Source organism: Thalassophryne amazonica, chromosome 3, assembly GCF_902500255.1.
Source record: "Thalassophryne amazonica chromosome 3, fThaAma1.1, whole genome shotgun sequence".
NCBI classification, from domain to species: Eukaryota; Metazoa; Chordata; class Actinopteri; order Batrachoidiformes; family Batrachoididae; genus Thalassophryne; species Thalassophryne amazonica.
The window spans coordinates 30,394,907-30,408,185 of record NC_047105.1 but is presented as its reverse complement, the minus strand read 5'-3'; the positions used below and the strand labels follow the sequence as shown (position 1 = coordinate 30,408,185).

At 39.7% G+C, this 13,279-nt stretch overlaps 1 protein-coding gene across 1 annotated transcript in view; it reads left to right on the top strand.

Annotated features, from left to right (window-relative positions):
• ccndbp1 (cyclin D-type binding-protein 1) overlaps nucleotides 1-13,279 on the top strand; it is a 34,536-nt gene that overhangs the window by 12,311 nt on the left and 8,946 nt on the right. Inside the window, exons 6-8 of the mRNA XM_034165973.1 lie at nucleotides 5,686-5,759; nucleotides 8,575-8,651; nucleotides 9,006-9,265. Of these exons, the coding sequence (XP_034021864.1) occupies nucleotides 5,686-5,759; nucleotides 8,575-8,651; nucleotides 9,006-9,265 (411 nt within the window). The remainder of the gene's footprint in view (nucleotides 1-5,685; nucleotides 5,760-8,574; nucleotides 8,652-9,005; nucleotides 9,266-13,279) is intronic.

Sequence of the window (13,279 nt, the reverse complement as noted above, 5' to 3'; positions counted from 1 at the left end):
TCTGAAACAGCTTAATGCACATTTAAAGCAAAGCAGTGTATTTGCCTGTTTTTTTAAAAAACACTGTTTCGTCTGCTGCCTGCTCTCCGTTCTACATGGGGAGGGGCTATTCACACGGCGGCCGGTGGTTGCCTCTCTCTGCCCGATGTGAGCAGCTCAGCACTGCCCTCATAGCTCTGTCCCCGACCACACTGACAAACAGTCTCTGGAAGAAGTCCACTCCACTCTGAGTGTTTTGCTTTTTTGGGCAACACACAATGCTTCACAAACATGGTAACTCAAATAAAATAATAATAATTAAGAAAAAAAACTGACTGCAAGGCTTGCATGTTCAACCTCCAGCTGAAATGCATCTGCTGAATTCCAGAGAAAGAGGGATTAAAAAGAAATCACACAGGGACCCAGTTCGCCAACCTTTCAAAAAAAAAAAAAAAAAAAAACAACTTAAAATGGTTACATTTTACAAGTTGGGGAAAACAAAAAACAGAAAGGTACATCCCATCGCCATTTCAGCAAAATGTCAAGACTTTGGGCCGACTTTGGCTGATCCAAAACTTGTAAATATGTGAAGAAATAAATGATTACCCAGGAAAACAAAGGGATACACTACATTTGACAGTCTCCATGATGACGCAGCGACATTGTGCCATTGCTTAGGGAGAGCCCTGTACTGTTGATGTTGTTAAAAATGCAAAAGTACTTTTTACCCGATTACTCGATTAATCACCAGAATAATCGATAGAATACTCGATTACTAAAATAATGGATAGTTGCAGCCCTACTATTACTCTGATCTGATCAACAAAAACAAGCATAACTCAAAATTCTTGTTCGACATGGTGGCAACACTTATTCATGGACAACCACCTGTAAGTCGCTCTCCCTTTTCAGCACAGGACCTCTTGGATTACTTCAAGAAGAAAATAGAAGACATTAGTTTAAACATATCCCGGCATGCCTTAATCCAGCCACTACACCCTGCTATTGAGGTGAGTGCATCCACTGAGGTATTACCTAGATTTACAGAATTTGGTAGTATCTCACTGGGTGTGCTGCCGAAACATGCAAGGTCTACCAAAAACACAACCTACTTACTTGATTCTGTACCAACAAAACTGTTTAAGGACCTATGGTCCACTCTTGGACTGACTGTGCTGGAAATTGTTAATCTCTCATTAACTTCTAGATCTGTTTCAAATCTGCAGTGATTAAACCATTACTTAAGAAATCTAATCTTGACCCTAGTGTATTGAAAAATGATAGGCCGATATCATATCTATCATTTTGCTTTAATATTCTGGCAAAAGTGGTTTCACGGCAGCTCGTGGACCGCCTTACTGACAATAATCTTTTTGAGCCACTGCAGTCTGCTTTTAGAAAATATCACTCCACAGAGATGGGCTGTCACTAAAGTGGTGAATGACCTTCTGCTTGCAATGGACTTGGACACCAATACGGTTCTGGTTAGATCTCAGTGCTGCATTTGATACTGTGGATCATAATACAACCCCTGGCAAAAATTATGGAATCACCGGCCTTAGAGGATGTTCATTCAGTTGTTTAATTTTGTAGAAAAAAAGCAGATCACAGACATGACACAAAACTAAGTCATTTCAAATGGCAACTTTCTGGCTTTAAGAAACACTATAAGAAATCAAGAAAACGTAACGGTTACTTTTTTAGACCAAGCAGAGGAAAAAAATATGGAATCACTCAATTCTGAGGAAAGAATTATGGAATCACCCTGTACATTTTCATCCCCCAAATTAACACCTGCATCAAATCAGATCTGATCATTGACATTGACCCTATGTGTCTTTTTGCAAGGAATGATTTTGCAGTTTTTGCTCTATGGCAAGATGCATTATCATCTTGAAAAATGATTTCATCATCCCCAAACATCCTTTCAATTGTCCAAAATATCAACATAAACTTGTGCATTTATTGATGATGTAATGACAGCCATCTCCCCAGTGTCTTTACCTGACATGCAGCCCCATATCATCAATGACTGTGGAAATGTACATGTTCTCTTCAGGCAGTCATCTTTATAAATCTCATTGGAAAGGCACCAAACAAAAGTTCCAGCATCATCATCTTGCCCAATGCAGATTCGAGATTCATCACTGAATATGACTTTCATCCATTCCTTAGCCCATTGTAACCTTGTTTTTTTCTGTTTAGGTGTTAATGATGCCTTTCATTTAGCTTTTCTGTATGTAAATCCCATTTCCTTTAGGCGGTTTCTTACAGTTCGGTCACAGACATTGACTCCAGTTTCCTCCCATTCGTTCCTCATTTGTTTTGTTGTACATTTTTTGATTTTTGAGACATATTGCTTTAAGTTTTCTGTCTTGACGCTTTGATGTCTTCCTTGGTCTACCAGTATGTTTGCCTTTAACAACCTTCCCATGTTGTTTGTATTTGGTCCAGAGTTTAGACACAGCTGACTGTGAACAACCAACATCTTTTGCAACATTGCGTGATGATTTACTCTCTTTTAAGAGTTTGATAATCCTCTCCTTTGTTTCAATTGACATCTCTCGTGTTGGAGCCATGATTCATGTCAGTCCACTTGGTGCAACAGCTCTCCAAGGTGTGTTCACTCCTTTTTAGATGCAGACTAACGAGCAGATCTGATATGATGCAGGTGTTAGTTTTGGGGATGAAAATTTACAGGGTGATTCCATAATTTTTTCCTCAGAATTGAGTGATTCCATATTTTTTCCCTCTGCTTGGTCTAAACAAGTAATCGTTACTGACTGCCACAATCTTTTTTTCTTGATTTCTTATAGTGTTTCTTAAAGCCAGAAAGTTGCCATTTGAAATGACTTTAGTTTTGTGTCATGTCTGTGATCTGCTTTTTTCTACAAAATTAAACAACTGAATGAACATCCTCCGAGGCCGATGATTCCATAATTTTTGCCAGGGGTTGTATTTTACTCGAAAGGCAGGAGAATCATTTTGGAATTACTGGAAGTGCTCTTGTGAGGTTTATGCCATACCTGTCCAGTCATTCTGCGTTTTGTACAGTAACACTACCTCAAACCTTAGTGACATAGGCCCCCTGCTTTTCTCCCTTTTATATGGCACCCTTTGGGCATATACTGCGGCGTTTTGGGATTGCCTTTCACTGCTATGTTGATGATATTCAATTGTACACGCAGATAACTGCTGGTAATCTTTACAGAAGTGTAACTTTGAGCATCAAGTTTGAACAGCTTTGATCCACAGAGGTGTGACATAAAAAACAGAAAACCTAGTGTGATCACAAATGGCTGCATTCTTTTCTAAACAATGTTTCAGTCATTGAATTATGTACGAGATGTATGTAGTATATGTGTGTGTGTGTGTGTGTGTATACACTCAACAAAAATATAAACGCAACACTTTTGGTTTTGCTCCCATTTTGTATGAGATGAACTCAAAGATCTAAAACTTTTTCCACATACACAATATCACCATTTCCCTCAAATACTGTTCACAAACCAGTCTAAATCTGTGATAGTGAGCACTTCTCCTTTGCTGAGATAATCCATCCCACCTCACAGGTGTGCCATATCAAGATGCTGATTAGACACCATGATTAGTGCACAGGTGTGCCTTAGACTGTCCACAATAAAAGGCCACTCTGAAAGGTGCAGTTTTGTTTTATTGGGGGGGATACCAGTCAGTATCTGGTGTGACCACCATTTGCCTCATGCAGTGCAACACATCTCCTTCGCATAGAGTTGATCAGGTTGTCAATTGTGGCCTGTGGAATGTTGGTCCACTCCTCTTCAATGGCTGTGCAAAGTTGCTGGATATTGGCAGGAACTGGTACACGCTGTCGTATACGCCGGTCCAGAGCATCCCAAACATGCTCAATGGGTGACATGTCCGGTGAGTATGCTGGCCATGCAAGAACTGAGACATTTTCAGCTTCCAAGAATTGTGTACAGATCCTTGCAACATGGGGCCGTGCATTATCCTGCTGCAACATGAGGTGATGTTCTTGGATGTATGGCACAACAATGGGCCTCAGGATCTCGTCACAGTATCTCTGTGCATTCAAAATGCCATCAATAAAATGCACCTGTGTTCTTCGTCCATAACAGACGCCTGCCCATACCATAACCCCACCGCCACCATAGGCCACTCGATCCTCAACATTGACATCAGAAAACCGCTCACCCACACGACGCCACACACGCTGTCTGCCATCTGCCCTGAACAGTGTGAACCGGGATTCATCCGTGAAGAGAACACCTCTCCAACGTGCCAAATGCCAGCGAATGTGAGCATTTGCCCACAAAAGTCGGTTACGACGACGAACTGGAGTCAGGTCGAGACCCTGATGAGGACGACTAGCATGCAGGTGAGCTTCCCTGAGACGGTTTCTGACAGTTTGTGCAGAAATTCTTTGGTTATGCAAACCGATTGTTTCAGCAGCTGTCCGAGTGGCTAGTCTCGGACGATCTTGGAGGTGAACATGCTGGATGTGGAGGTCCTGGGCTGGTGTGGTTACACATGGTCTGCGGTTGTGAGGCTGGTTGGATGTACTGCCAAATTCTCTGAAACGCTTTTGGAGACGGCTTATGGTAGAGAAATGAACATTCAATACACGAGCAACAGCTCTGGTTGACATTCCTGCTGTCAGCATGCCAATTGCACTCTCCCTCAAATCTTGCGACATCTGTGGCATTGTGCTGTGTGATAAAACTGCACCTTTCAGAGTGGCCTTTTATTGTGGGCAGTCTAAGGCACATCTGTGCACTAATCATGGTGTCTAATCAGCATCTTGATATGGCACACCTGTGAGGTGGGATGGATTATCTCAGCAAAGGAGAAGTGCTCACTATCACAGATTTAGACTGGTTTGTGAACAATATTTGAGGGAAATGGTGATATTGTGTATGTGGAAAAAGTTTTAGATCTTTGAGTTCATCTCATACAAAATGGGAGCAAAACCAAAAGTGTTGCGTTTATATTTTTGTTGAGTGTGTGTATGTATATATATATATATATATATATATATATATATATATATATATATATATATATATATATATGAACTTTGCTGGTGATTACACAACACTTGTACAATCTTTTATTAAAGAATCATAATTTTTAGACCTGAATATTTGTCCCAGTGAGATCTGCGTAATTGAGAGTAGAAGGAGAGAAAGTGTCAAAGTACTTAAAGAAAAAAAGGAAATAAATCAAATAGCTAATTGTGGCAGACATAGATTAGGAGGGATGAAGGTTACATTATGTGGGGAACAAAAAGAAGGAAATGAGAGAATTGGCTTGGTTATTATTTGAAATAGTTGATGTTCTAATAAGCCATCTATGTGCGGTCCACGTAACGTGCGAGTGGTAAGATGTCTGCCCTTTTGCTTCAGCAGTTTGTACAGTGTGTGTGTGGGCCAGTGTTCTATCCAGATCAGCGCTTATAGATCAAAGACCTTTGTTTGACATCACAAGCGACACGAGCAAACGTATATGAAGAAGGAAATGCTTTGTTCAAAGGCAAAGTCATGATTGGTTTCACCTGTACCTTGCACAGACCAATCAGGTCTAACCAATGCTCGAAGATAAGGTTGGCACTGATTTTGAAGTCAGCAACTTGACATCAACTTTTGTTGTTGTTGTCTTATCTTCCCTTTCTTGTCTTTGAAACCTTCACCTCTCACTGTCCTCCAGTCTGTCCCAGGAGCAACTGGCATCAACAGGAGGCGTGTGGTCAGCCTGCGATCGCTTCACCCAGTTGCCACAAGGTCAGCTGGTTCAGCAAAAATACTAGCTCAATCCCAATAAAAAGCAAGCAATTGAAACATAAATTTGGTGAATTTTATGGTTTTACCATCAGGGGGAAAAAAAAAAACAGGGGTGTATGCAGAGTGTGAAGACTTCAAACCTTCCACCTTACAAATGAATTTTGTTGTTTCAATTTTGTGGTAGTAGCATGAGGTGTCGGTGCAGCTTTACAACTGCACGTTATACACTTGTGGTTGAAATTGTGTTGGTTAAAAACAAACAAAAAATGTACATTTAAGTGCAAACTCATACCTGTTTTGAGGAATTCTTTAATGAATTAACTGCTCAATAAAAGTTTACATGCACTGATTTTCTATTTCTGAATGGATGTAAACAGGTCACTCAGTATACAAACGACTGGTTAAACCGGACACGGCTGATTATATCATAAGATCAAGCTTAAAATATCCTCTGCTGCTGATGTGCAGTTTTTCTTTCGGAGCCATCATCTGAATTTACATCACCACCAACAATTTACACTCTGAACCTGACATCTAGGACCAATTTTATTCACTTTATACATGCTTCCCTTAGGCAGTATTATTAGACGGCATTGCTTAAATTTTCATTGTTACGCAGATGATACCCAGCTTTATCTATCCATGAAGCCAGAGGACACACACCAATTAGCTAAACTGCAGGATTGTCTTACAGACATAAGGACATGGATGACCTCTAATTTCCTGCTTTTAAACTCAGATAAAACTGAAGTTATTGTACTTGGCCCCACAAATCTTAGAAACATGGTGTCTAACCAGATCCTTACTCTGGATGGCATTACCCTGACTTCTAGTAATACTGTGAGAAATCTTGGAGTCATTTTTGATCAGGATATGTCATTCAGGGCGCATATTAAACAAATATGTAGGACTGCTTTTTTGCATTTACGCAATATCTCTAAAATTAGAAAGGTCTTGTCTCAGAGTGATGCTGAAAAACTAATTCATGCATTTATTTCCTCTAGGCTGGACTATTGTAATTCATTATTATCAGGTTGTCCTAAAAGTTCCCTGAAAAGCCTTCAGTTAATTCAAAATGCTGCAGCTAGAGTACTAACGGGGACTAGAAGGAGAGAGCATATCTCACCCATATTGGCCTCTCTTCATTGGCTTCCTGTTAATTCTAGAATAGAATTTAAAATTCTTCTTCTTACTTATAAGGTTTTGAATAATCAGGTCCCATCTTATCTTAGGGACCTCATAGTACCATATCACCCCAATAGAGCGCTTTGCTCTCAGACTGCAGGCTTACTTGTAGTTCCTAGGGTTTGTAAGAGTAGAATGGGAGGCAGAGCCTTCAGCTTTCAGGCTCCTCTCCTGTGGAACCAGCTCCCAATTCAGATCAGGGAGACAGACACCCTCTCTACTTTTAAGATTAGGCTTAAAACTTTCCTTTTTGCTAAAGCTTATAGTTAGGGCTGGATCAGGTGACCCTGAACCATCCCTTAGTTATGCTGCTATAGACTTAGACTGCTGGGGGGTTCCCATGATGCACTGAGTGTTTCTTTCTCTTTTTGCTCTGTATGCACCACTCTGCATTTAATCATTAGTGATTGATTTCTGCTCCCCTCCACAGCATGTCTTTTTCCTGGTTCTCTCCCTCAGCCCCAACCAGTCCCAGCAGAAGACTGCCCCTCCGTGAGCCTGGTTCTGCTGGAGGTTTCTTCCTGTTAAAAGGGAGTTTTTCCTTCCCACTGTAGCCAAGTGCTTGCTCACAGGGGGTCGTTTTGACCGTTGGGGTTTTTACGTAATTATTGTATGGCCTTGCCTTACAATATAAAGCGCCTTGGGGCAACTGTTTGTTGTGATTTGGCGCTATATAAATAAAATTGATTGAATTGATTGATTGATCTGCTTTGCCACAGTGACACCGAGTGGCATGAAATGGTACACTTGTTGAAGTCAGAGAGTAGTTCTGTCTCATGATCTGAGTAGTACAGCAGATAACTGAAGCAATCCTGCTAGCATTGACAGAAGCAACAGATTTGCCACAAATACTCCTTAGACATTAAACTCTTGAAACAAAATCAATTGGCCACTTGAATTTTCAATAAGCAGTCAGGTAGGGGTCAAAATTAAAAAGATGCTCCAATCATATTGAAAACTACACCACATTATTTGTCTGATCATAAACATTCCAAAAAAGTATAGTTTAGACAATCTGTGACTGAATGTTATGGGGTAAAAACAGCAAGAATGGTGACAAGTCAGTTTCAGTTTATACAGGTACAAAAAGTTAAAGTGGCTCCAATTTTGGTTAAAAGGTGGTGCAAATTATTGGTTGACCTAATAAGGATTAATAAATGGAATCGTTTTGTCTGTGTTGAATGTTTGGTCTACAAAGTAAAGGTCAAACAATGTTGACGTCCATTGGATTCTATGACATGTGACATATGTTACCCTGTAACGTTATAACTAAGCATGACACATGGGCCAAACTATTCCTTTTTAAAAACCCTATTAACTCAAACAATAATTTGTATCACTTCTTATCAAAATTAGAGCAATTGTAACTTTTGACCCCTGTACAAACTGAAATTGAACTTTGTCACTGTACAGTCACATAATTCCAATTTAATTTTCTTGGCTGTTGATTTTTAAGACAAACGCACAGGGCAGGAAGTTTTCTGATTGGGAAGCGATATAAGTTGTGGTAATATGTTTGTTCCAGTCCAGGCTTTATGAGTACAGTTTTTATCTATTTGTCAAATGAAGGAAACTGAACAAATGTTTTAGTGCTTCAATGACAATGAAAACTGTTTGTATGTGTCCACAGACAATAAGGCGGCAGTGCTGCTGGTTCTGAGCGCTCAGACTGGAGTTGTGAAAGATGCCATCAAGGAAATTGAACAGGTACACGTACAAACACTTTGTACTGGTCGACATATTATAAATCAAACAGTTTTAAATATTAATTTCAACCTTCTTACTTGTGCTTTGAATCGATGAGATGTTCTACTGCCATACCTACTGGTCCTTTCACATCAATGACAGAGCAATGTGCAGAATTTAATTCATACAGATGTATCCGTAATATTAAGTTTGGTCCAGATGTGTTTCTAAAATATGATGATGATCTGTTAGAACATGTTAGAAAAGGAGTTATCAACACATGTTGTAAAAACGCCTCTGCATGCTTTCAGTGGATGAGCTTTATTTACATTAAGACTGTTGGTGTTCTGCCCCGCCCCCTCCACCTTTACTTAGGCTGTGTCTGATTCACATGACCCATTCAGTGATGTCCTCGATGATGACCAGGAGGGGGCGCAGCATCGAGGAAATCAAGATACCTACTGGTCAGATAAGGACAGACGGGTGATTGGTCCATGTCACAGCCTGATGAAGGCAGCAGCAGCGTGTCTCAGGAAGACAACATCAGCGGTCAGATCCAACGGTAACGTCACCACAGCACAGAACCTGGCCCAGCTGGATGACCTGGCTGACCTCACCAAAGACATTAGTCCCAGGTAGGACACACACACACACAAAACTGTATCTACAGCTAGAATGTTTTGGAAAATTTCAACATTTTTTTTTTTGGTTCCTTGTTTCAGAAAGTGAAAATGTTATATAGTCTAGATTCACTACATATGAACTAAAATCCTTAAGCTTTTTAAAAAAAAATTAATAAAAAAGAAAAAACAGAAAAAGAATCATATCTCAAGATAATATAATCATGGGTGCACATAACTGGGACTCATTGGGCCTCATGTATCAACGTTGCGTACGGAGATATTTGAGCGTATATGGGGTGTACGCCAAAACGGCTATGCTACTTGGCATTTATCAATGTGGTCGTTGGCGTACGCTGCGCTGAAAATATACACCAGGTCGAGAGGTGGTGTAAATTATACGCCAAAATGAACCAGTGCTGGAATCCACATAAAAATGAAAATGATCGGCATGATAAACAGTGCCATTATACAAATCAATGCATATGTTACATAAATAACACTTTCCTGATTATACTACATAATAATCAATACAAATCCCGCTTTTGCGGGATTGCTGGTCTATCGAGCATGATCCGTGGCCACAGCGCTGACCGCAAACAAAGCGCTGCTTGCCTTTTTCTCCAGAGCCTGGAGCCAGAGCAGCGCTGAGCTTAACTTTATGTGGTGTGATCGTTTGACAATGAAATTAATAATTACAACTGTAGTGTTCTCATTCCCTTCGTCCGTGCTGCAATCAGGTTTTGTCTTCTCCATTCGTTTGTCACAATAAAATAAATAAAGAAATACATTTTAAGAATAAAGAAATCCAAAAAATTAGGTGTGTCTTATTAATTGAGTGAGCAAATATCCACATGTCAAGAATTATTGACATGTGAAAAGAGAATACAGTGGTCCCTCGCTATAACGCGGTTCACCCTTCGTGGCCTCGTCGTTTCGTGGAGTTTGTAGTCCAGTTTTGCATGCCATGCCTTTTTTTTTTTTTTTTTTTTTTTTTTTACAGTGTTCTGTGTTCTGCGTGTCTGTTTATAAGAATCTTCTCGCACAGAAGAAAAAAGAGCGCCAACAACTACTCATAACTGTGTTTGTCACTCGGAAACAGACACCTACAGCCAGGTGTGAGTGGAAAAAGGCGCGGCGTCAGGACGCAGAGGCGCGATCTGTGAAATACTGGTCAGTCACTATTAATAATTTCTTACGTGTCCAACCTCGTACGTTGATCGTTAAAATTAAATTCGTTAGTTCTAAAAGCCATCATAATTATTTATAGGAAAACGTTTTATTTTTATTTCTCAAACAAATGTTTGGGCCTGAAAACAGTTTGGTCTTATTTTTCTACTAAGGTTTGAACTTGTTTACACACGAGAGAAAAGTGAGAAAATGTTCATGCCTGATTGAGAAAGTGTATAAAGTGGTTTTACAGGGTTTTACAGCTTTAAAATGTCTATAATAATTGTAAAAAATAACGCTGACTACGTCGCGGTTTCGCGTATTACGGGCTATTTTTAGAACGTAACTCCCGCGATAAACGAGGGACCACTGTAACACTTTTTGATTATACTTCAAAACAATTGATACGACGGCCGCTTTTGACGCTCTATTGGCATGCGTCGTGATTGGTGGAGTTCTTTTTCTTTGCCGTCTTCCTGGCTTCCATGTCGTAAAATGAGGGTGTGTCTGAAGCGGAGTCTGAATATTTATGGGCGCGTTTATTATAATTACGATTGTTTTCACCCGCTGCATTTATCAAGGTCATGTCAGGCGTACGCCGGAAATGGGCAGGTGCGCACTGCTTGATACATGTCACGGCAGCTTTGGTGTACTTCAAATTTACACCGTAAATTTACGCCACAAGTGCGCAATGTTGATACATGAGGCCCATTGTGTGTACTAAACATTATTATATAACAGCTGAGTGGATCCTTGTCATTTGATTGGTACTTTGTATGTCACATGACATGGATTAATTCATCCCATTTGTGTTGCATTGCATTTAGAGTGCAGCTTGGTTGCATTTAGAGTGCAAATTTGGTTCCATATGTTTGGTACCATTGCACTCTGCATGCACACACACGCACGCACGTCCTCGTGTCCGCACACACAAAACAAATCCACTGTGCTGTCTGGAGGCTGTTAGCAGGAAGTTGGAAAGAAAAGCTGGACTAATTTTTTTTTTTTCCTGCTGCACTGAGGACGTACAGTCTTTTTTGGTAGTACATGCACAAGCGCCGACCAGGTTGCGTGCGTGGGTGTGTGCACGGGTGCATGTGTGTGCGTGCGGGACATCGACTCTCCCAAGACATAATTTGATTGACCTAACTGACGCTGCTAATTCTTGTAAGATACAAACACCCAAAATCCACTTCGCTGTCAGCCGTCTGGATGCATGAAGACCTGTTCACATGAAACGCTGATGTGATTTTTGGGTGCACTGAGGAACTACAGTCTTTTTTTTTTATTATTATTATTTTTTTTTTATGGAAGTCCAAAGTCAGTGCACAGCATCACTGGATTACACTTTACAGTGAAACACCAAAATGTAAGTGCCTTTTCTGTTGTTTATAAATTAATAAAATATCAAATGACAAGGATCTAGTTTAGCTGTTATATAAAACAAATAATGAATGTTTTCTGCTATGCATAATTATTTTTTGCACGCACAAGCACCGTTTATGTGCACCCCTGAATATAATAGTTCATAAGATCAACTAAAAAAAAAGATTAACAGGTATGCACTTCCAGAGAACTTGACTCCAGTTTAGCATAGCGCTCGTAGTACTCGTTAAGTAGGACATTGCGCAAAAAGTAATATATAGTACGCACAGTGTTGTGTGAGGTGTGTCGGTCAGCTGCTCTGCATGTTTGTGCACCAGGTATTACAGAACTAGATGCTGAGTGACATGTACCTGTGCATTGTGTATTGTTTACAGTGATTGACAATAGTGATGTAACCCTCCGGTCACATTAGCAACAAATGACAGCAACGAGCAGTCGGCTTTGTTACTTGATGGGTGCTTCCGGGATATGTGTTTATTTGCTAACTTCTACAAAATATATGAGAAACGTATTAAATTTATACAGAAATACAGCTGTTATGGAGCATATTCTGCTATTTTGGTTTGTTTTGTTTGAGTGAACAACCAGCTGACATCACGCTGCCTATTCACTCAGATTGGCTGGCGCTGTATCACATTGCTCAGCATTTACATAAAATAGACTTCTGTTCTATTTCAGCCCCACCTAGCTGGCAGCAGAGCGACCATTGTCTCTTATTGCTGCAAAACACCCACTCTAATTGAAATTGATTAGCAAGTTGTCGCGTTGCCTCTGTCCATAGCTGTCTCTTGGAGCTAATCTTACCGTACGGTAACGGATCATAGTTGAAGTATTTTATATTAAAATATTATGTAAAACATTGGACATTTTTTTTCACTTGGGGTCACAGGCAAAAGTTCCTTGATTTGATTGTTCATTAAGTTATTATTTATTTATTTATTTTTAATGGAAAGCAAAGCTGTATTATTTATTTATTTATTTATTTTTTAATTTGCTGTGGCTTAAATCCATGGCTTTAAAAAACTTTCCATGAATATGTTTTGATCCAGCCCTTTCAGCAGTGACCTTCTGTAGCTTACCCTCCTTTAGGAGGGTGTCACTGAGTGCCTTCTGGACAACTGAGTCAACAGTCTTCTGCATGATTGTGTACTGAACTAGACTTAGAGATTCATAATATTTTACTGCAGAAGTAGTGAGTTACTCAAACTTGGAATTAAATATTCTAATGTTTTTTAGATACTTTTTTTTTTTTTTTTTTTTAGCTGTGGGCTGTAATTATCAAAATTAAAATTGAAAAGCTCGAAACATTTTTGGTACATAATGACTCAAGAATGTATAAAATTTTCACTTTCTGAGAAAATAATTTTTTTTTTTTCTATGATGTTCTAATTTTTGAGATGCATATTGAATGTGTGCAAGGCATCGTGTGTGTTGGAGTTTAACATTTGATGTTCTGACTGTCAGGCAACCCCA